The sequence below is a fragment of the Mustela nivalis genome (genome assembly GCF_964662115.1).
Source record: "Mustela nivalis genome assembly, chromosome: 18".
Taxonomy (NCBI): domain Eukaryota; kingdom Metazoa; phylum Chordata; class Mammalia; order Carnivora; family Mustelidae; genus Mustela; species Mustela nivalis.
The window spans coordinates 41,545,588-41,565,221 of NC_139037.1; the positions used below are offsets into that span (position 1 = coordinate 41,545,588).

Here is a 19,634-nt window from a genome sequence, read left to right on the forward strand (position 1 = left end):
TGACGTGGATCGCTCCTGGCTGCTGGCGGGACAGTGTGTATCCGCCTGTGGACACTTCCGGCCCCTTGGCCTGGACCTCAGTGCTTGGTGCTGCCTTTTCCGGCCCAAGCCCCCCCATCCCCCCCACATGCAGGACTTCCAGGCTCCAGAGGTCACGGCTGCAGGCAGCAGAAAGGCTGCCAAAGCAAACCAGCCCCCGTGACTTGTAGGAAGGCAGCTGGGGGGAGGAGGCTGGAGCCGAAGTTGGGGGAGGGAGGGCTCTGGGGCCAAGGCTGGGGCAGGGACCAGGACGGCCTTGTTCAGGAGCTGGAACATGGGGACAGGAAGTGGCAGGGAGCAGTAGCAGGCCTGGGTTCAGCTTGGGGATGGGGGTGGCGAGCTAGAAGGGGCAGGGGTGGCTAGGGAGGCAGTAAGGCTCAAGCTGGGGCCGGTAGGAGTAAGGCAGGGGCTGTGCGGGTAGCAGGAGAAGCGGCAGGAGCAGGGTGGGCTGAGGCAGCTGGGGCCCCCTATCTCGTTCCCTCCAATTCAAAGGCCCACACTTCAGTCCTTGTAAGCACCCCGCCCCCCCCAACCCCTCCCAGCCTGCTTTGTCCGCCCAAAGCCCCTGCCCTCAGGCCAAACCTGTCCCAGCTCCCACCTCCCCTAAGAATGGCACACCTGGGCCCCCTCCAGGCCAGAGGGAGGTGATGAGGTTGCGGGCCCAGCCAGGTCCAGCCCTTGCAAACCCTGCCCCGCCTGCCAGGTGGCCTCCAGCGCTGCCAATCCCTTTGCCCTGCCCCTCCCCGCCCCTTCCCCCGCCTCCCGCCCGGCCCCCTCCTCCTCAGGTGAGGCAGCCAGGCCTAGCAGGCCCCACGCCGCTGCCTCTGCCTCCGGGCCACCGCTGCCGTGGGCCACCATGCTCCTGCCCAGGCCCGGAGACTGACCCGAAGAGGGCACCATCTCTCAGCTGCGGCCCCACCTGCCGGACCCCAGGGTAAGGACCAGGGCCCTCAGTTCCAGGCCCAAGGCACGGGTGCCCTCATCCCCACACAACCTAATGTCCACCTCCCAATAGCGGGATTCCTGGGGACCCCAAGAGTGGGCTCTCAGAGGTCGCTCCAAGGACCTCGGAGCTCCAGCTGCCTCCCGCTCAGACTCTGAGTTTGGGTCCCGGGTCTCCTCTTCCCTCAGACTCAGGAGTCCGGGCCCCTACGCCCCTCCTCCCACATACCCAGTTGTTCTGAGCCCCCAGATCCTTCTTTCCCCAGGACCCAAAAGTTCAAACCCCCAGGTGTCTCTGATTCCTCAGAGCTGGGAGTTCAGACCCTCGGTCTCTTCCTCCCCCAGACCCAGGCAAGGGGCCCCCACCCCTGCAAATCCAGGAGTCCCCTGGCTGCTGGTCAGACACTGACCCCATCCTTGAACCCAGCCTGATCTGCGTCTGTGATCACGGCGTGCTCTGGCCAGGGCCCAGTCCGTCCAGCCTCCCTGGATGGACGCCTGGGACTGGGGGCACTGGGGCTGGGCTCGGCTCCCCTAGGCCCTGCCTCTCTGTTCATCTCCCCACAGGTCCCACCCCGGGCCCGGGAGGTCAGCCGGGGAATCATTAACAAGAGTCCGTGACATGGCGGAGAAGGAGGGTGAGTCCCCCTTTCCTTGAGTCCCAACTTTGGCTCGGCCTGGCGCCCCTCCCTCTGTGCTCTGCTCCCAACCCTCCGCCCTCTCAGAGCCCCCTCTCTCTGGCACCCCTCCTGAGCGCATCCCCACCCCCTTCTGAAGTCTCCTCCACCCGATTAACTATTAACCAAATTTTCTGTGGGGCTGTGCCACCACCTGCCTTCCTGCCTACGCCATACGACCTTCCTGGCTCCTTGCCTCAGTTTCCCCTCACACTCCAGTGATGTCTTAGCTAACCCTGGACCTGTACCCCACTTGGGGCTAAGGTGGGAAGACCAGCTATCACGGTTATGGACACAGACTCTGGAGATGAACACACATGCCTGTATTCAAATCTGCTTCCGCCCCTTTTTAGCAGTGTGCTCTTGTACAAGTGACGTCCTATCTCTGGGCTCCATTTCCCCCGCACCCTAGGTCATGCATGGATCCTAAGGCTACCTGCCTAGCGACCCACAGGGTTTGCTGGGAGCGCGGGACCCACACAAGGCACCAGCGTGGGGCTTAGCGTGTGAGACACACGCCATGAACCAGAGCTGTCATGATCATGACAGAGGCCAGCGAGCCTATGTCTCAGGGACCCAAGACCCCCACCAATTCCAGACATTCCTCCCACCTCTTAGCACTGTGGGCAAAAGAGCAGAGGGAGGACTTTGGACTCAGCTGGGATGGATGGAGAGGAGACAGCGCAGAGAAACCGCTCCAGGAATGATGCGAGCAGCTGCCTGGGTGGCTGGCCCTGAGGGGCCCTTGGCAGACTCTAAACAGCTTGTCTCCCTCTCAACCTCCACCCCTCTGGGGAGCCAGCTGGAGGGGCTTACCCTCTCTGGGTCTCAGTGTTCATCTGGAAAATGGAACTGGGGTGACTGCACCCCGCCAGGGTGATGTGAGAGTTTCAAGGGCATGAGAGGCCGGGAGGGCTGGTTGTATTGGCTGAAATGAGCTGTGTGGATCACTGGCCTCCTGGGTTCTAGCAGTTAGCAAATCAAGTCCCAGACCACACAGCTAGGGCCCAGAGCAAACCCAGGCTCCCAGTGGTTCAGGAGTGGGGCCACTGTACCCTTGGTGAGCAGGTGGCTGGCAGAGCCTAGACCCTTCGGGACGATTTTCCTCCTGGAGCTGACTGAAGGGAGTCTGCAGGGCCCTGGCCCCGGCCACTGCAAGAATGAACCAGGGAGAAAAGCAGATCATGCCTGGAAGGATGGCCAGAGATGGTCTGGGGACAGAGAGAACTGAGGCTGAGTGGGCTCTGGTGCATTTTCCAGGCAGCTTGGCCTGGTCCTGTGGCTGCATCCCGCTGTCAGGGCTGGAGCTGGTGATCAAACCTGGACCCAGACGTGCAAAGGTTCTGGTGCTCTGCTTACTTGCTGGGTGACCCTGGATAGGTGGCTGTGCCTCTTCTGGGTCTCCTTTGCTCATCTGCAAACCGGGGATGATGGTAATGACACCTTCCTTATAAACACCTGCTGTGAGGCTGGAAGGAAGGTGCAGGACAGGGCTATGCAGGGGCTGCAAGCTGGTTGTGTTCCCTTGGAGATAAGGTTCTTGGCGCTCCCTGGGGACTTGGAATTGGAGGAGGTTGACACCCAGGGTGAGCTGGGACTAGGTAGGGGGCGCCCAGCAAAGGGAAGGGCAGCCAGCTGGAGAATTCAGGTATTTCTGGAGGCCATGTGGGAAGTGGAGCTGGGAAAGTGATGAGGGGAGTGAGCCGGTCCCTGGGGACTGTTGCTGGTGAAGGGCCCGCGGAGGCCCCGGCAGTGCCAGGTGTCTCCACAAGATGGCGCTGGTAGTCATTCTTTGTTGCTTTTATTCTGGCTTGTGTTTTTACAAGTTCTGTGGGTTTGGTTGCTTGTTGGAAGCTCTGTCAGGGGCCTGATAAATGACCCATAAGGCTGTCTGGGAATTTGGGGAAACTTAGGTTCTGACTCCCAAACCTCTAACAGCCATGCCTACATCCTAGATAGGCTGGCATCACAGGGCTGAGGGTCTTAGACTCTGTCTGGGGGACACTGGGGAGTCCTGGAGGCTTCGAGGTAAAGAAGGGGCAGAGCGGATTTGGTGCTTAGGACAATCGTCAGGCTTCCGTGTGGAGGCTGACCAGAGGGGAGGCTGAGCCCAGGGCTTGCGTGGGGCTGGGTACAGGGAAGAAGAGGGTGGACAGTAGCTGCTCAGGAGACCTGCGGGCTTCGGGGAGGGCAAGCTGTGTGGGCGGGAAGTGTCCTGCAGAAGAGGGACAGTCCTGAGGATGAGGGCCTCTGAGACGGGACCTGGGGACTCAGGGGGACGTTGAGGGCAGTTTGGGACCTGGGGGATGTGAAGGACCCAGAGGGTCCCAGAGGGAAGCATCTACGAACATGCAGGACAGAAAAGGGAAACTGAGGCTGTGGAGGTGTGTGAGTCAGACCTGGGAGCCAGGGGGAATGAGGGGGAGGAAGCCACGTCCCATCCTATGAACTCCAGGTTTCAGGGAGTTGGAGGAGGGTCAAGAGAGGGAGTAAGAGGGTTGGAGAAGTGGAAGGAAAACCAGATGCATGAGGTGTCCCAGAGGCCAAAGGAAAGACTTTCATTTGGGAAGTTGGAGTTGGGGACACTGAGGGCTGAGACATGAGCTGTTGACTGAGCGGAACTTCAGGGACAAGGAGCCCAAGATGTTGGCTGTGAGGGTTTAGCAGCCAGATGGTGGGGGCTGAAGATCTAAGGTGGGGGCACCCTCGTACTTGGAGGACCCAGAGTGGGGACACTTGCTGTCCTATCCGGGACACCTCCTTGAGGGCTGCCCAAAGCCCCCTGACTCAGAGGGTGTGGAAGGAGGTCTTTCTCCTGGAGTGGCAATGCTCGCCAACCCAGCAGACGCACCAAAGCGTCTGGGCTGGGCTCAGAGTGGCCCAGAGCTCTGAAGGGGACCCCTGAAAACAAAGAGACCAGGACCAGCCTAATGGCGGCGGGAGCCAGGACCTCCCACCGGAACCAGGAAGATGGCTGGGGACAGAGCTGGCAGGTGGGCGGGAGGCCAGCGTTGGCCTGGCCCCCTGTGGCCTCTTTTATGGAAGGAGGGTGTATTTGTTTTCTCTCACCTTGATGGGAACGGCAGCGTTCTCAAATTCTTAAGACACCCGGACAATGGCCACTCCAGGAAGATTCCAGATTACGCCCTGCTCCATTCTGGGTGCTGGTCTGGCCCTGTGCCCACCAGCTGTAGGACCGCGATACAGGTCAAGGACCTGCGACTCCCGCCTCTCCGAGGATGTCCTGCAGAGGCTAGGGACACCCCAGGCCCAGCTGTAGACTCTTGGGAGCCCTTCCTCTTTGGCCTTCCCACCATCCCTAGTGAAGGGGTTAGCTTTTAATCCCCACGGCCCCTGTTGCTCTGGGAATAAAAACCCCTTTCCCTCAGGCCACACGGCCTACCTAGCTGCTCTCAGCCTAGGTCCCTGCCTTCCCCGAACTCATGCTATCCTGGCCCTATCTGGAGTCTCTCTCTGGAACAGATCATGTTTATTCTTGCCTCAAGAATGCCTATGCTGTTCCCTTTCCCCACAGGGCTCTTCCCTGGGATCTTTGCGTGGCTAGTTTCAGCCTTCAGGTCACTTCTTGGGGGAGCCTCCTCTTAGCACCCCACAGAAGCTACCTGCTGCCCTGACCTGCATTACTTTTTTCATAGACTTTGCCACCATCTGGGAACGATCAAGTTGTTTACTTGCTTATGTTTTCCCCTCAATCTCACACGAATGAGAATGTGGGCCGCATGAGAGCCAGCCTCTCATCTGTCTTGGGGTACGTCCCCCGAGCCTAGAACAGTGCCATAGTAGAACAAGGAGTGAACAAAGCTCCTTTTCACCAAGCCCAGAATAGTGAAAGGTATTGCCCAGGAGCACACAGCTCCAATGATGTAAAAGCATTTCTTGACAACTTGCTCTTGGGCAGGCATTCCATGCTCCCCTCAGGGAGGGGAGCATGGCTTCTTGTTTATAGGCTTGGGCTCCAGCACCCCATGCTCCCAGGGTTCCAGGACTCGCCACTTCCTCCTGCTGGCTGAGTTCCACACACATCTCGCTCCACTTCCCTGAGCCTTAGTGTTCCCTCTCTGACAAATGGGAATCCTCCCCCAAAACGAGGACAGTGCTTGGGGGCATGAGCCTGTGAGAAGAGTTTGGCTACTATGATTATGAGAACTTTAAAGTATTATTTTTAGAGGTGAGTGCTAGGTGGATGCCCAATAAACAGACAAGAAAGCTGAGGTTCAGGGCTGTGAGGCCACCCGCCCAAGGTCCTGGGTTGGGAGGGCTAAGACCACTATTTATTAATTGAGGCCAGTAACTTTTCAAATTTAGGTTCTTAACTTCCAGGGTCATTTTTGACCTCAGAGCTGGGTACTTCGGGAGAGGGCTGGTTTGAGGGGGAATACTCAGGGACAGAGGGACTGGGACAGCAGAGAAGGATGGAGCCGTGAGGATGTGCCAAACTTTGGGGAAGTGAGATGCCAAGAGAGCGGAGGTTAGGGCTTCCCGCCCTCCAGAGGCTCCAAGACCTCTGAGAGAGGGAGCAGAAGTGACAGGTTCAAGAAAAGAAGGAGATAGCAAAGTGCAGCCTCACTGGCAAGGGAGAGTCCGCAGTGCCAGCAGTGCCGCGGGGGGAGGGTGGAGAGGGTGGCAGCTCTCCCGGCCACGCCCCTTCCCAGCGGAATGCTGGGGACACCTGGTCAGCCACACTGTAGGGGAGGGCAGGTCCTGAGAAACCTGGCCCAGGGCAGGTCCTGGCAGGATCCAGCGTCCTGTTAGCCCCAGGGGGGCAGGGCAGAGCTGGCCCCGTGCCCAGGCCTGGCCCCGTGCCCAGGCCCCTCCGAGGGGAGGACAGGCCTGGCAACCGCCCCGGTGTGGTGTCTGTTGCAGGTGGCCGGACGGTGCCATGCTGTTCCGGACCCAAGGTGGCAGCTCTCACTGCGGGGACCCTGCTGTTCCTGACAGGCATCGGGGCAGCGTCCTGGGCCATTGGTGAGAGTGGCCCCTGCGCCTCTCCCCTCCCCTACCCCCTACCCCCCTGCAGCCCCCTGCCTGCCTGCCCTCACCTCTGTCTTCTCTGCAGTGACCTTTCTACTCAAGAGTGATCAAGAGCCGCTGTATCCGGGTGAGTAAAGCAGGCCGGGACCCTCTGGGGATCCCTGGAAGAAACCTGGTGGGAGCTCAAGGAAAGATTTTTGAGTGACTTGTGTGAGCATGCACAGAGATGTTGCTAGCTGGTACTGAGCACCTGCTCTAGACCAGGGACAGTTCTAAGCACTCCACCTTGTCTCGCGCTTTCCAGATGTGTTACCCGTTAGTGCCTCATGCAATCCAATTAGGGAGAAACCACACTTAAAAAGCATGAAGGAGAGGGGCGCCTGGGTGGCTCAGTCAGTTAAGTGTCTGCCTTCCACTCAGGTCATGATCCCAGGGTCCTGGGATTGAGTCTCGCCTGGGCTCCTTGCTCAGCGGGGAGCCTGCCTCTCCCCCTGCTTGTGCTCTCTCTCATTCTCTCTCAAATAAATAAATAAGATCTTTTAAACAATAAAAAAAATGAGAAGCATGAAGAAGATTAGATTATAAAAGACTGAAGCGCATCTCTCTCAGCTCGGAGAAGTTTTGTTAATCTTTCGTTTGGGTTCCATGAGAGCTGTGCTGTTGTTCTCTCCATTTGACAGCGGGGGGGAAACTGAGGCTCAGAGCAATGCAGTGATCTGCTCCAGAAAGCACAAGTTCAGGGCTACATCGTAAAATATAAAAATGTGTTTCTTTACAACGAGGCAGGGTCAGAGCCCATTTGGGAGGTGCTATATGAATTTGGCGACCACTTCCTCATTCTCTGGGGGTAGGGGTAGGGTGCTACTGCTATGATCCCCATTTACAGATGTGGAAAGTGAGACCAGAGAGGACACACAGCTGGGAGATGATGAGGCCAGGAATAGCTAGCTCTCAGACAGGCCCGGCAGAGCTGTGCCTGCAGGCAGCTGAGAATGAACGGCCACACTAATAATAGATGTGGAAACTAAATGGGGAATGAATGGATGAATTTTCCTGGGTGCCAGCCCCCAGCTGCAGTTCCATGGCCCAGCTCAGCAGGAAGAAAGGGGAAGTTGGGTGATGGGATGTATTTTTCACTCCCAGGAGCCTCATCTAATTCCCTAAAGGACTCAGATCATGCTAAGAGGAGACAAGAAAATCCGGACAGGGAAAGCCTACATCAGCTCTGGTCACCATCCCAGCACTTAGCAACCACTCACAGGGGCCAGGCATAGGCCTTGGGGCTTTATGGTTTCAATTCATTAACCCTCACAAAAGCCTGTTTTAATATGGGGAGACCGAGGCATGGCCCGGCGACTTGCCACAGGTCTCAGAGCTAGGAAATGGCAGCTCTGGGATCTGAACCCAGGCAGCCTCAATCTGTCTATGCAGAATTACTACACTCTGCTGTTTCTCGAGAAACAGCCAAGTGACTCACTATAGCGACAGCTACCATCTGCCGCACCCACACTGTAACCTTGGACCCATCATCATCGCCCCCCTTTTGCAGATGGGGTTCGCTGAGTCCCAGTGAAGGGAACTGACTCGCCCAAGACCACACACTGAAGAAGCAGCAGGCCAGAGGGATCACACCCCAGAAAATGCTCCGTAGCTCCCCACGGACACTGGGCTAAAGTCTCAGCCCCCTGCAGGCTCCGGGCTCCCTGGGGGCAGACCCCTCTTCGGCCTTCACCTCACGCATGCATCTGGCACTTTCCAGGGTCCAGCCCATGGGCCGTTCTCTTGCCCTTGAAGGACCCTCCTGGCCCTCACGGTCTTGGCTTACCACCTCTTGCCTGCTCACACCTAGAAGCAGTTTCGAGGTTCTGCTGAGCTCTGGGGCTTCAGGCCAGTCCTGCCCTGAGTCCCAACCTCCTTAGCTATCAGCTGCGGGGGGCAGGGGGGATAAGGAGAGATGATGCAGTGCTTGGCTCTGAGCCACTTGGTAAATGTGGCTTTTAGGTCTCATCCTGCTTTAACTTTCCTGAGAGAGGCCTTCCTGCACCCCCAGGCCCCATGCTCCCGCAACCCTGCGGCCATGCCTGTTACCCAGGGTAAAATTCTCCCCACACTTGACTTCTGGGACATTTCAGGAGGACGGGGGTCCCTGGGTTTGCCACCCCAGACGGTGTCCTGCCCATAGGGTTGCTCAGGAGGTCTTTGAGAACATGCATAAGACAAGTCATGGAGATGAACTAACTTGTCCTTGGCCTCCAGCTGGAAAGTAACAAGGCTGTGGTTCAGACCTCACTCCCGCCAAGGCCAGCACTCCTGCCCTCCAGCTGTACTTAGGTTTTCCAAAAATGATGGGAAATCACAAAACAAATAAAGGAAAACAACCCCCAAACTATATCCCTACCTCATTTTCCTGGGATTTTCACACCTCTAAATATATCAGATAATTCAGTAAGCAAAACCAGATGACCCAGAACACATTTTTTTTTTTTTCAAATAATACCAACAAGAATAAAGAGTGGAAAAGTGAGAAACAGTGGTACAGAACATGGCTTTAAAAATAATCAGAGAGGGCCTTTGACATTCCCTCCCTCTGGCTCCCCCCACGGATATCCATAAAGTGATCCTTTCCTAAAACCTGACCCTATCTGGAACACTTGGAAGCTTTTCACCCCCAGCTGGTGTTTCAAACTCAAGCCTTAGGGGTGGGAGGTGCCATCTAGCAGAGGCGCTGGCATCGCCAATCCCCAACCCCAGAGCAGGGGGCCGAGACTGCAACGAGGCAGCCCGGAAGCGATCCGTGACCGCTGTGGGTAAGGAAGTCACTGGAGAGGCTATGCACATGTCCAGAACTTGGGGTTTGGAGTCATGCAGGTCTGAATGCCAGTCCTCTCTGCTTCTCACTCGCTTGGTGATACTGGGCAAGGCGCCCCACCTCTCCAAGCTTCATTTTCCTCCTCTGATCAGAAGGGGGATGGTCTTTGTGGCCTTGGTCCTGCTGACCTTGGTCCTGTGTGGCGAGGTCCTGCTGTTGGTGGGCAGGGAGGATGTGAGGCATAATCCTGGGCACATGGCAGGTTCTCAGCAGACAGGGTTCTCTAGAACTGTGTCTGGAACTCCTGCCTCCCTTGTCCAGATCCCCTCAGCTCAGATGAGGCCAAATTGAGTTTGCCCTAGATCTGGTTTCCTAGAATGTGCTATCCTGGCGCCAGCAGCGCACGAGGCTCAGGAGAATAGAACAGAGGGGGTTCCAGCTGGCCTTTCCCCAGACCTGCTCCCCCTGCCCCTCCCCCATCCTGGCCAAGGGCAGCTGCATCCTTCTAGGGCCCAGGCCAGATGCCTTGGAGTTGTCCTTGACCCCTCTTTTTCCTTCACAGTCTGTCAGCAAACCCCGTCAGCTCCACCCACAAAATCTCTCCAGAATCTCAATGCTTCTCCCCATGGACCCTGCCCTCGCTGGGCCTCCATCCTCCCCTGCCTGGACCTTGCAGCAGCAAACCCCCGCCCGCTCCCGGGGCGCCCCCCTGCAGTCTGCCCCTGGCTCACACCTAGGAGCAGGTTCACAGGGGAACCTGAGTCAGGTCAGGGGGCTGCTTGCTCAGAGTCTCCCCCTGCTGCACCTTTCTCCTGGGAGAAGCGAAGTCCTCCCATGAGCCTGGCCTGCCTCCCAGCTCATCTCCCCCTCGCTCCCTCCCCTCTACCCTCCTTGCTGTACCCCCCCCCCCCCCCCCCCCCGCTGGCACCAGCCTTGGGATCTCTGCACTTGCAGTTCCTGTGGCCTAGTTCTCTGTTCCCTCACCTACCTTCGCGACTCGCCCCCCCTCCTTCAGATCTATGTTCTCACCCCAGCTTCTCCGTGAAGCTTTCCCTGCCCGCCTGTGGAAAACAGCAAGCTCTCCCCCCATGCCAGGATGCCCCTGCCTCAGTCAAGCTGGCTTTGTCTCCCCAGCCCCTCATTTTGTGACAGGCAGGGTCTATTTTGCTTGCTTGTCCCTTTCCTTACTTATCCATCTCACCTACTGGTCCTGGAGTTCCCCCGAGCAGGGGTTTTGTCTGATTTGTTTATGCCGTGACAATTTGTTTCACTGCCCAAAATAGAGCCTCGCCCAGCTGGTGTAGTATATATAGATAAATACACCTGAGGACTGACCTGGCTTAGGTGCAAGAGATGATCCTCTGGCCAAGCTCGGGGAGCAGGGAGCAGCCTGGGACGGGCGGCCGTTTTCAACACAACCAGCCCCAGACACAAGGAAGCCCTCAGTGCTCTCCAGCCTTCCTGTATCTGCACCCCACCTCTTCTCAAAGTTTGCGATGATGTGTTTGGCTGAGTGACTTTTTTTTATTACTGTCTGTCTCCCCCAGTCCTAGACTTTGGCTTGGTGAGGGCACAGCCCAGGGCTGTCTTGGTCATCTTCCTGCCTCCAGCATCACCCACCTGCAGGGCTGGGTATGGGGTATACGTCTAGTGAACGCTTATTATCCCATGAATGAATGAACGAGTGAACCAGTGAACCAGTGAAGGAACGAATACCTCATGCTCAGCTTGGAGAATTGCACTTTAGAATATTCAAGGCTCGGACAAGTCCTGCAGAAAAGATAGCTTTTCCCTTTTTTCCTCTTTCTTTTTTAAAGACTAGGTATCTACCAAAAAATAAAAAAAGATTAAAAAAAAAAAAGACTAGGTATCTAAGAATTTTGGCCATTTGAGGTGTTAGTCAAGGGTCTTTGGCTGCATAAGACAAAAGGGGAAAACTGATTAAATAACAAGGGAAACAATTCACTTACTTATCCAACCATCCTGGGGGTCCCTTGGGTCTCCCACCATCGAGGGGTAGACATCCCCTGACTTTCCTCCACGTTGGCTTGTTTTTCCCCACATGGGTGGAAAGAAGGCCCCCAGCAGCTCCAGCTTTAAACGCCATGCTCTTGGCAGCGTGGTTGAAACCGCTTCCCTCCCCCCGGATGTCTGATGTTGGAGCAAAGGGCCAGATGTGCGGCGCATGCGCAGCCGTTGTAGTTAGCAGGAGGTGACAGGCAGGACCCAGGGTTCCCGCCCGCAGGTGCGCCCCAATCTCCTATCGACCCCTGTGGAGACTCTGACCAGGAGCTCCGTGGGGCTGGGCTGGGTTGGGGGGCGGCGCCAGGTGGGGAGGTGGGGAGGTGACCCAGGCTGCCGTCCTGTCGCCCTGCAGTGCAGGTCAGCCCGGCCGACGCCCGACTCATGGTGTTCGACGACACGGAGGGCACGTGGCGGCTGCTGTGCTCCTCGCGCTCCAACGCCAGGGTGGCGGGCCTTGGCTGCGAGGAGATGGGCTTCCTTAGGTACCGGGCAGTCCCGAGGGCGGCCGGGCTGGGTGGGGCGGGGCGGGAGGAGCAGGCCTGACCCCTGCCTGCCCAGGGCCCTGAGCCACTCGGAGCTGGACGTGCGGACCGCGGGCGCCAACAGCACGTCAGGCTTCTTCTGCGTGGACGAGGGGAGGCTGCCGCTGGCCCGGAGGCTGCTCGAGGTCATCTCTGTGTGGTGAGGAGGGCCACGGGCTGGGATGCCCATGCCACCCACCCTTGGGACCCTTTCTCCTGTCTTAACTGGCCTCCCCTTTTGTTTCTGCCCCTGCCCGGATCTTTCTGTCACAGTGACTGCCCCAGGGGCCGTTTCCTAGCTACCGTCTGCCAAGGTGAGACCCTGAAACTCAGAACTCTTTCCCTGAGACCCCCACCAGGGCAGAGCCATGTCCCATCAGACACCCCAAATATACACTCCTCTAATCCCACAAACGTGGAGCTGTGTGCGTCCTCTCAGACACCCCTAGGTGGTGTGGCCATGTCCCCATAGAGTACCAGGGATGGGATTATGTCTCCTCACTCCCCTAGGGTGAGCCCATGTTCCCGCAGACTCCTCAGGTCAGGGTCTCATCCCCTCAGACACCCTCCCCCTTCCCACTGGCCATATCTTCTTAGATCCGATGAGGATGGAGCTGTGTCCTCGGACTCTCCCAGGGTGGCAGGTCCGTGTCCCCTCAGTCCCCCAAAGCTGGGCCATGTTCCTATAGGTCCCCAGGGACGGGGCTATGTCCTGAAGTTTCCAGGCTCAGACCCTCCCACAGCCCCTGACTCTGCTCCCACAGACTGTGGCCGAAGGAAGCTGCCTGTGGATCGCATCGTGGGAGGCCAAGATACCAGCCTGGGCAAGTGGCCATGGCAAGTCAGTCTTCGTTACGATGGGGCACACCTCTGTGGAGGGTCCCTGCTCTCTGGGGACTGGGTGCTGACAGCTGCCCACTGTTTCCCTGAGTGAGTGCCCTGCACAGCCCCAAGCGGGAGAGGCAGAGGAGAGGCGAGGTGGGAGAGGTTGTGCCCAGGGGAAGCTGCCTCCCTCCTCTCCTATTCCCTGGTAGGCGGAACCGGGTCCTGTCTCGGTGGCGAGTGTTTGCCGGCGCCGTGGCCCAGGCCTCCCCCCATGGCCTGCAGCTGGGGGTGCAGGCAGTCATCTACCACGGGGCCTACCTCCCCTTTCGAGACCCCAACAGTGAGGAAAACAGCAATGACATCGCCCTGGTCCACCTGGCCAGCCCCCTGCCCCTCACGGGTAAGTCTGGGGATGCGCCTGGGCCTGGGAACTCCAGAGGCGGGAAGGACAGAGGACCGACTTATAGGAATCCATGGTGATCAGGAAACTGATCTCGAGGGGAGTGGAACACGGAGTTACCATTTGCTGTAGCGGATTCGCCTGGGGCTACATGCCCAGAGGAAAGGAAAACGCGGGTGCGTGTAAGATCTTAGACCCCGGTGTTCGTGGCAGCTCTGTCCGTGACAGTCAAAAGACGGAAGCAGCCCAGATGTTTATTGGACACAGGGAGAAACTAAATGAGGTAGAGCTCTACCATAGAGTAATATTTGGCCTTAAGAGGGAACGATGGGCCATTGACGCGTGACACAACAGATCAACTTTGAAAGCGTTGTGGTAAACCAAAGAAGTCAGACACAAGAGGCCACTGGGTGATTCCATTTGCAGGAAATGTCCAGAAGAGGCAGAACAGGGGACAGAGAAGGTGGTTGCCGGGGAGTAGGGGTGGTGTGAGGTGGGGAGGAGGATGGGGACAGGGAGATCGGGAGGTGACAAGCAGAAAAGACAGGCTTTCTTTTTGGGGGTGATCCAAATGTCCTCAAATCATTGGTGGTGATGGTGGCACCTTCCTATGGCCAGGCACGCAACTAAACTCTCCGTGGACCCCTTAAAACCCACTGACTTGTCTGCTCAAAGGGGGTGAACTGTGTGGTGTATGAATTCCATCTCAGAAAAGCTGTTACCAAAAAATACAGTGAAGTGCAATGAAGAAAACTTTTAACAGCTGTTAACGAGAGGGAATCAGAAGTTATTCCCTCTGCAGTTTTCCGGAGTGTTTTCCCTGCTCTCACGGAGAAAGACTCCCTTGGGGCCTCGGCTGTCCTTAGCATTTCTCCACCGCATGCCGGTGGATTGAGAGCCTGTACTCTATGCAGGCCACAGCGTGATGACAATATTCATAAAAACAGTGCTGACGAAGTCATCAAAGAGGGTGTAGATGAGCTTTTAGCAGGCAATAGTATAGCAAAACGAAAAAGTACCATAAAATACTATCCCGGCGATGATGTCGTAGTGTCAACACTCACAGCTCAACCTCCTTTGTGCCTGGTTCTCAGCATGTCCTCAGCATGTCCCCAGCCTGTGTGCATTTAGCTCCAACAGCAACCTTAGGAGGGCAGGTCCTGGTAGGATCCTGTTTTCCCACACAGGGGAAGGTCCCCATGCAGAGTGGCTCTGAAATCCTGCAGCTGGAAAATGGCAAAGATTTGGGTTGAGGCCCCCTGGCGCTGGAGTCTGTGCTTATAACCCCCAAGCTTTGCTGCCGGGGCTGTTCTGTGGCTTGCATTCTACTTCTTTTCATGGTTATTTTCTTTTGAATGGTCCGTGTTCCTGGTTTTCCATCAAAGGGGATGATACACATTTTTTAAAAAATTAAACTTAACTCTTGTCTTTAGGGAGGGAAGGGCTACAAATCATGACATAGGGAAGGGTCCATGGAAGCATGGATAGGTGGGGTGAGAGCCACTTGGCTGGAAGACACATGGCCAAGGGGGTAAGAGCCTAAGGTTTGGGATCAGATTGGGGTACTTGCCAGCCATGTGATCTTGGCTTCACCTTTCTGTGCCTCAGTTTCCCTGATCCATTAAATGACTTCCTAGGGATATCAAGACAATTAAAAGGGTAATATGAGGGATGCCTGGGTGGCTCAGTTGGTTGAGCAGCTGCCTTTGGCTCAGGTCATGATCCCTGCGTCCTGGGATCGAGTCCCACATCAGGCTCCTTGCTCGGCGGGGAGCCTGCCTCTCCCTCTGCCTCTGCCTGCCATTCTGTCTGCCTGTACTCGCTCGCTCTCCCTCTCTCTCTCTCTCTGATAAATAAATAAAAATCTAAAAAAAAAAAAAAAAGGTAATATGAGGGCTGCCTGGGTGGCTCAGTCGGTTAAGCATCTGCCTTCAGCTCAGGTCATGATCCTGGGGTCCTGCAATAGAGCCTCATGTCAGGCTTCCCACCGAGAGGGGAGCCTGCTTCTCCTTATGCCCCTCCTCTCCCTCAGGCTCGCTCTCTTGCTCTCTCTCTCAAATAAATAAAATCTTTAAAAAGGAAGGGTAATATGAGTACAGAGCTTAGAGCGATGCCAACAAGCAGTGAGCACTCAGTTACCATGAGAAGTCATTGCTATTGTCATTGTTTATTACTATTAATAGTTACATGAGCATTTCCTATTTGTCAAGCATGCTGCTAAGGGCTTCACCGGTTTCTCACCACAGCCTCGAAGCGAGACGATTATTCTGTCCATTTTATGCCTGAGAGCCCTGACAATAGGCCTGTGAAGTCTCCAGCAGGCAGGCCGTAGAGCTGCCAGGATCTACGGTGTGGGTTGTACTGCACGGGGACATCACATCTTAGGGGCACCATTCTCACTGTTGTCTGTGTAGATCTGTGTACCGAGTATAATGATCTTCTGGCAGATGGAAGTCAAGTATCTAAAGATAGGGATGGCCTTCTTCTGTTTCTCACAAAGGCACCTTCTTGGGGGAGGGCGGGGTGGGGACAGCCTGTGGGCCACGGTTAAGAACGCAGAGCTTGGGAACCAGGCCAACGTGGGTTCAAATTCTAGCTCTGTCATTGCCTCATTACGAGACTTCAGACAAGTGACTCGGCTTCATCTCCCTCCTCTGGAAATGGGCTCATATTAGCCCTTCGCTCTCTGGACTGGCAGGACTTTGGAGGAAGTGAGGCAGGACGACATCGACCCTGGTGGGCTCTCAGGGGAGGCAGCTTCTAATGTCATTGTTCTAAAAGAGCAGAGGAGAGGGTGTGTCGGGGCCTTTGAGGCTGGGGACAGAGGCTTTGTCCCAGGCAGGGCAGGCCCACAGGGGCTGAACCGCTGGGGTCTTTCACAGAATACATCCAGCCTGTGTGCCTCCCGGCTGCCGGCCAGGCGCTGGTGCATGGCAAGATCTGTACTGTGACTGGCTGGGGCAACACGCAGTATTACGGTGAGTCCCGTCTTCTGCCTGCAGAGCCACCAAGAGGGAGATGGAAGTGGGCTGGGGAAAGGCAGTCTGGCTGGAAAGGCAAATGCTTCTTGGCCCTGGGGCCCTGGAATGCTGAAGAGCCTGGGTGGGGGGGGGGAGCGGTGCAGCAGGAGGGAAGGGGGCCACGCCTGTTCCCCAGCCTCGGCCAGCCTTGCCCGCACACCCCCAGGCCAACAGGCTGGGGTACTCCAGGAGGCCCGAGTCCCCATAATCAGCAATGAGGTCTGCAATGGCCCCGACTTCTACGCGAACCAGATCAAGCCCAAGATGTTCTGTGCCGGCTTCCCTGAGGGCGGCATTGATGCCTGCCAGGTGAGAGACCGTGTGCGGTGGCCCCGAGCCCCTGCCACTCCAGGGATGGACACACAGGGCAGTGGGTGGCCAGGGTCCCTCTCTCTGGGCCACAGGGCTCTGTGACCACAGCCCCTGGCCATTCCAGAGGGCCTCCCGGATGCCCTCTTGGTCTCCAGCCAGGCCTCCCCTGCCCCCACCAGGGTGACAGTGGTGGCCCCTTCGTGTGTGAGGACAGCATCTCTCGGACGCCACGTTGGCGGCTGTGTGGCATCGTGAGCTGGGGTACCGGTTGTGCCCTGGCCCAGAAGCCAGGTGTCTACACCAAAGTCAGTGACTTCCGGGAGTGGATCTTCCAGGCCATAAAGGTGAACGTTGGGCCCAGATGGAGGCCATTGGGTGGGAGCGTTTGGGACTCTAATGGGGAGGGGGGAGGAGGCAGGGGTTTTCTGGAAACCTGTGCTCAGGCCAGGGGATAGATGGATTTCCAAGGGCTTGTGGGGAGGTGAGGTTAGCTGTGGGGCTGGGGAAGCCTCTCAGACCTCAGAAGCCCCCAGTTGTCTTTCTCCAGACTCACTCCGAAGCCAGCGGCATGGTGACCCAGCTCTGACCTGTGGCTTCTCCTTGATGCGCACGCCTCCAGGGCCCAAGTTCACCTAGGTGGCTCCAGCCCCACCTGGTGGGGGTTCACCCTAGGCCCGGAATGGGACGTTTTTCTTCTTGGGCTGAGCCCACAGGTCCAAGGATACCCTCCCTCCAGGCTCCTCTTTTCCACAGTGGCGGGCCCACTCAGCCCTGGGAACCCGAGCCTCACCTTCCTGACCCCCATGTAAATATTATTCTGCCATCTGGGGACCCCCATCTAGGTGCCCGTGATGACAGGATGCTCTTTAAATAATAAAGATGGTTTTGATTAACATGGCCTCTGAGTTTGCAAGTGTAAATAGCAATGAGGACATTTGTCCGGGAGGGAAGGGAGAAATTAGGGACTGGTACAAATCAGGCAAGGAGCATTATCCTCCAATTCCCATTGGCTTAAGAGAAAAAAAAAATTAATTGGTTCACTTAACTGAAAATGCCCTGGAGCAAGTGGCTTCAGGTACTGCTGGATCCAGCTGCTCAAATATTTCTCATCAGAACTGCCTTGTTTCTGCTCCATAATCTGCTTTTGCATGGAGAGAAGCTTTATTTGCAAGAAGCCTCCCCTACAACCAGAGACAGAGATGTCCCCCACCTACCCAAATGCTAGGCTGATATGCCATGGAGTACTGAGCAGCCCCAGTGAAAAGAAAACGCTTTCCTCCCAATAGCTACAGCAAGAAAGGCCCAGGCCTGGTTCTCACTGGACAGATTTGGGTTATATGCTCACCCCTCAACAAATCACGATGTGTGATATGTGAGTCAGGGGTTTCAGTGTAGGGAGCTCCCCAAAGGAAAATGGAGTGCTTTTTCTTTAAAAAGGTATGTAGAGGGGCGCCTGGGTGGCTCAGTGGGTTACGCCGCTGCCTTCGGCTCAGGTCATGATCTCAGGGTCTTGGGATCGAGTCCCGCATCGGGCTCTCTGCTCAGCAGGGAGCCTGCTTCCTCCTCTCTCTCTCTGCCTGCCTCTCTGCCTACTTGTGGTCTCTCTCTGTCAAATAAATAAATAAAATCTTAAAAAAAAAAAAAAAGGTATGTAGATGCCCAGTGGAGGGAAAAAAGACATTCCCCATAGGCCAACACAAGAAACTAGGCGCTGTAGGGTAGAGACAGGAGTCCCAGGCCCTGAGATCCTTGCCCCTTCATCTAGTCTGGAGGTTATGTCCCAGCTTCCCCTGGGACCCACTCTGTTCCCTAGAGCATCTGCCCATCTCATGGAGGCTTGACAGCCACCGCGGGTGTTTCCTGTGTTTGCCACCAGGGGGTGCTGCTGCCCCAAACTGTGAGAAATTGAGCATTTTCTGCCCTAATTGTCCACGTGTTGCTGAAAACCAGCTGGTCTGCGGGGAGAATTCTCACCGGAGCCTGTTTCCCATGACTTCCGGTGATAAAAAAAATTATAGCATATTGCCCATCACCTGCATGCTCCTAAGCAATTTCCTGAAACATAGATGCAGGCAAGTGCCTTTGACTAATAGTCGACTATTTGGAAGAAGTTCCAAGCTTTAGTCCTTGGATACCAACCCTTAGCGTAGCTGATCCCCACCATAGCTTTTTCCTTCCAGAGCACCCCAGCACCCCACCCCCATCACCACCCCCGCCCACCACCTCCACCCAGTCTCATCTGCAAGATCCAGGCAGGTTTCCCAAACGTCTGCACGGGGCTGTGCGGTCTGACCCATCCTATTGGAGATGTTCATTTGAGACTTGGCTCACACATTGTTTTGTTAGAATTTTGTAATTAGCTGAAAAATGAATGGCGCCTGTGTTTTATGAAGCTCAGGGATCCAGAGAGGACATGGCCCCAGGGTGGGGGCTCCTGTCCTAGAGGGGATAAGGGGACACAACTTACTCTGGCAGGAGGGGGTGCTCTGAGCAGACCTGGCCCAGCTCTGCAGGGGACAAAAGAGGGCATGGCCTGCCCTAGGGGACCTGAGGGGAGGCAGTCCTATTCTAGGTGATCTAGTAGATGTTTTGGGCATTAACAGCCAATAGCAGGTCTGCCGGAAAGAGGTCGACCAGGAGGCCACTCCGGCATCTGCCACCATTATTGCTCTCTTGGAGGCTGGGAATCAGTTAGGGAAACCTTGATTCACTCAACAGCCATCTACCAGCTTCCTGTTTTTGCCAGGGATCGGTGAGCCTCAGTTTCTCCTCCTGCCCCCACCAACCTTGACCCCCCTCCCCAAGGAGCCACACAGCTATTAGAACTATGACGACAATTCAGGGTTGTCTTGGGGCACCTGAGTGGCTCAGTGGGTTGAGCCTCTGCCTTCAGCTCAGGTCACGATCTCAGGGTCCTGGGATCGAGCCCTGCATTGGGTTCTCTGCTCGGCGGGGAGCCTGCTTCCCCCCACCTCTGCCAGCCTCTCTGCCTACTTGTGATCTCTCTCTGTGTCAGATAAATAAATAAAATCTTTTTTTAAAGAAATATAGGGTTGTCTTGATGTTCTGCTG

General features: G+C 56.4%; 1 protein-coding gene across 2 annotated transcripts; it reads left to right on the plus strand.

Moving 5' to 3' along the window:
• Positions 1–660: 660 nt before the first annotated feature.
• Positions 661–17,455, plus strand: HPN (hepsin). Of its 2 annotated transcripts, none has more exons than XM_082708631.1 (13): positions 661–973; positions 1,549–1,619; positions 6,543–6,644; positions 6,736–6,777; positions 11,837–11,966; positions 12,043–12,165; positions 12,279–12,319; positions 12,770–12,935; positions 13,040–13,230; positions 16,113–16,208; positions 16,417–16,559; positions 16,742–16,906; positions 17,096–17,455. In XM_082708631.1, the coding sequence occupies exons 1-13, from the start codon at positions 687–689 to the stop codon at positions 17,135–17,137; spliced, it is 1,599 nt and encodes a 532-aa protein (XP_082564757.1). In that variant the 5' UTR covers positions 661–686; the 3' UTR covers positions 17,138–17,455. The 2 variants fall into 2 exon arrangements, with proteins under 2 accessions (XP_082564757.1, XP_082564758.1); XM_082708632.1 differs by having other exon boundaries at positions 667–973; positions 17,110–17,455.
• Positions 17,456–19,634: the final 2,179 nt, after the last annotated feature.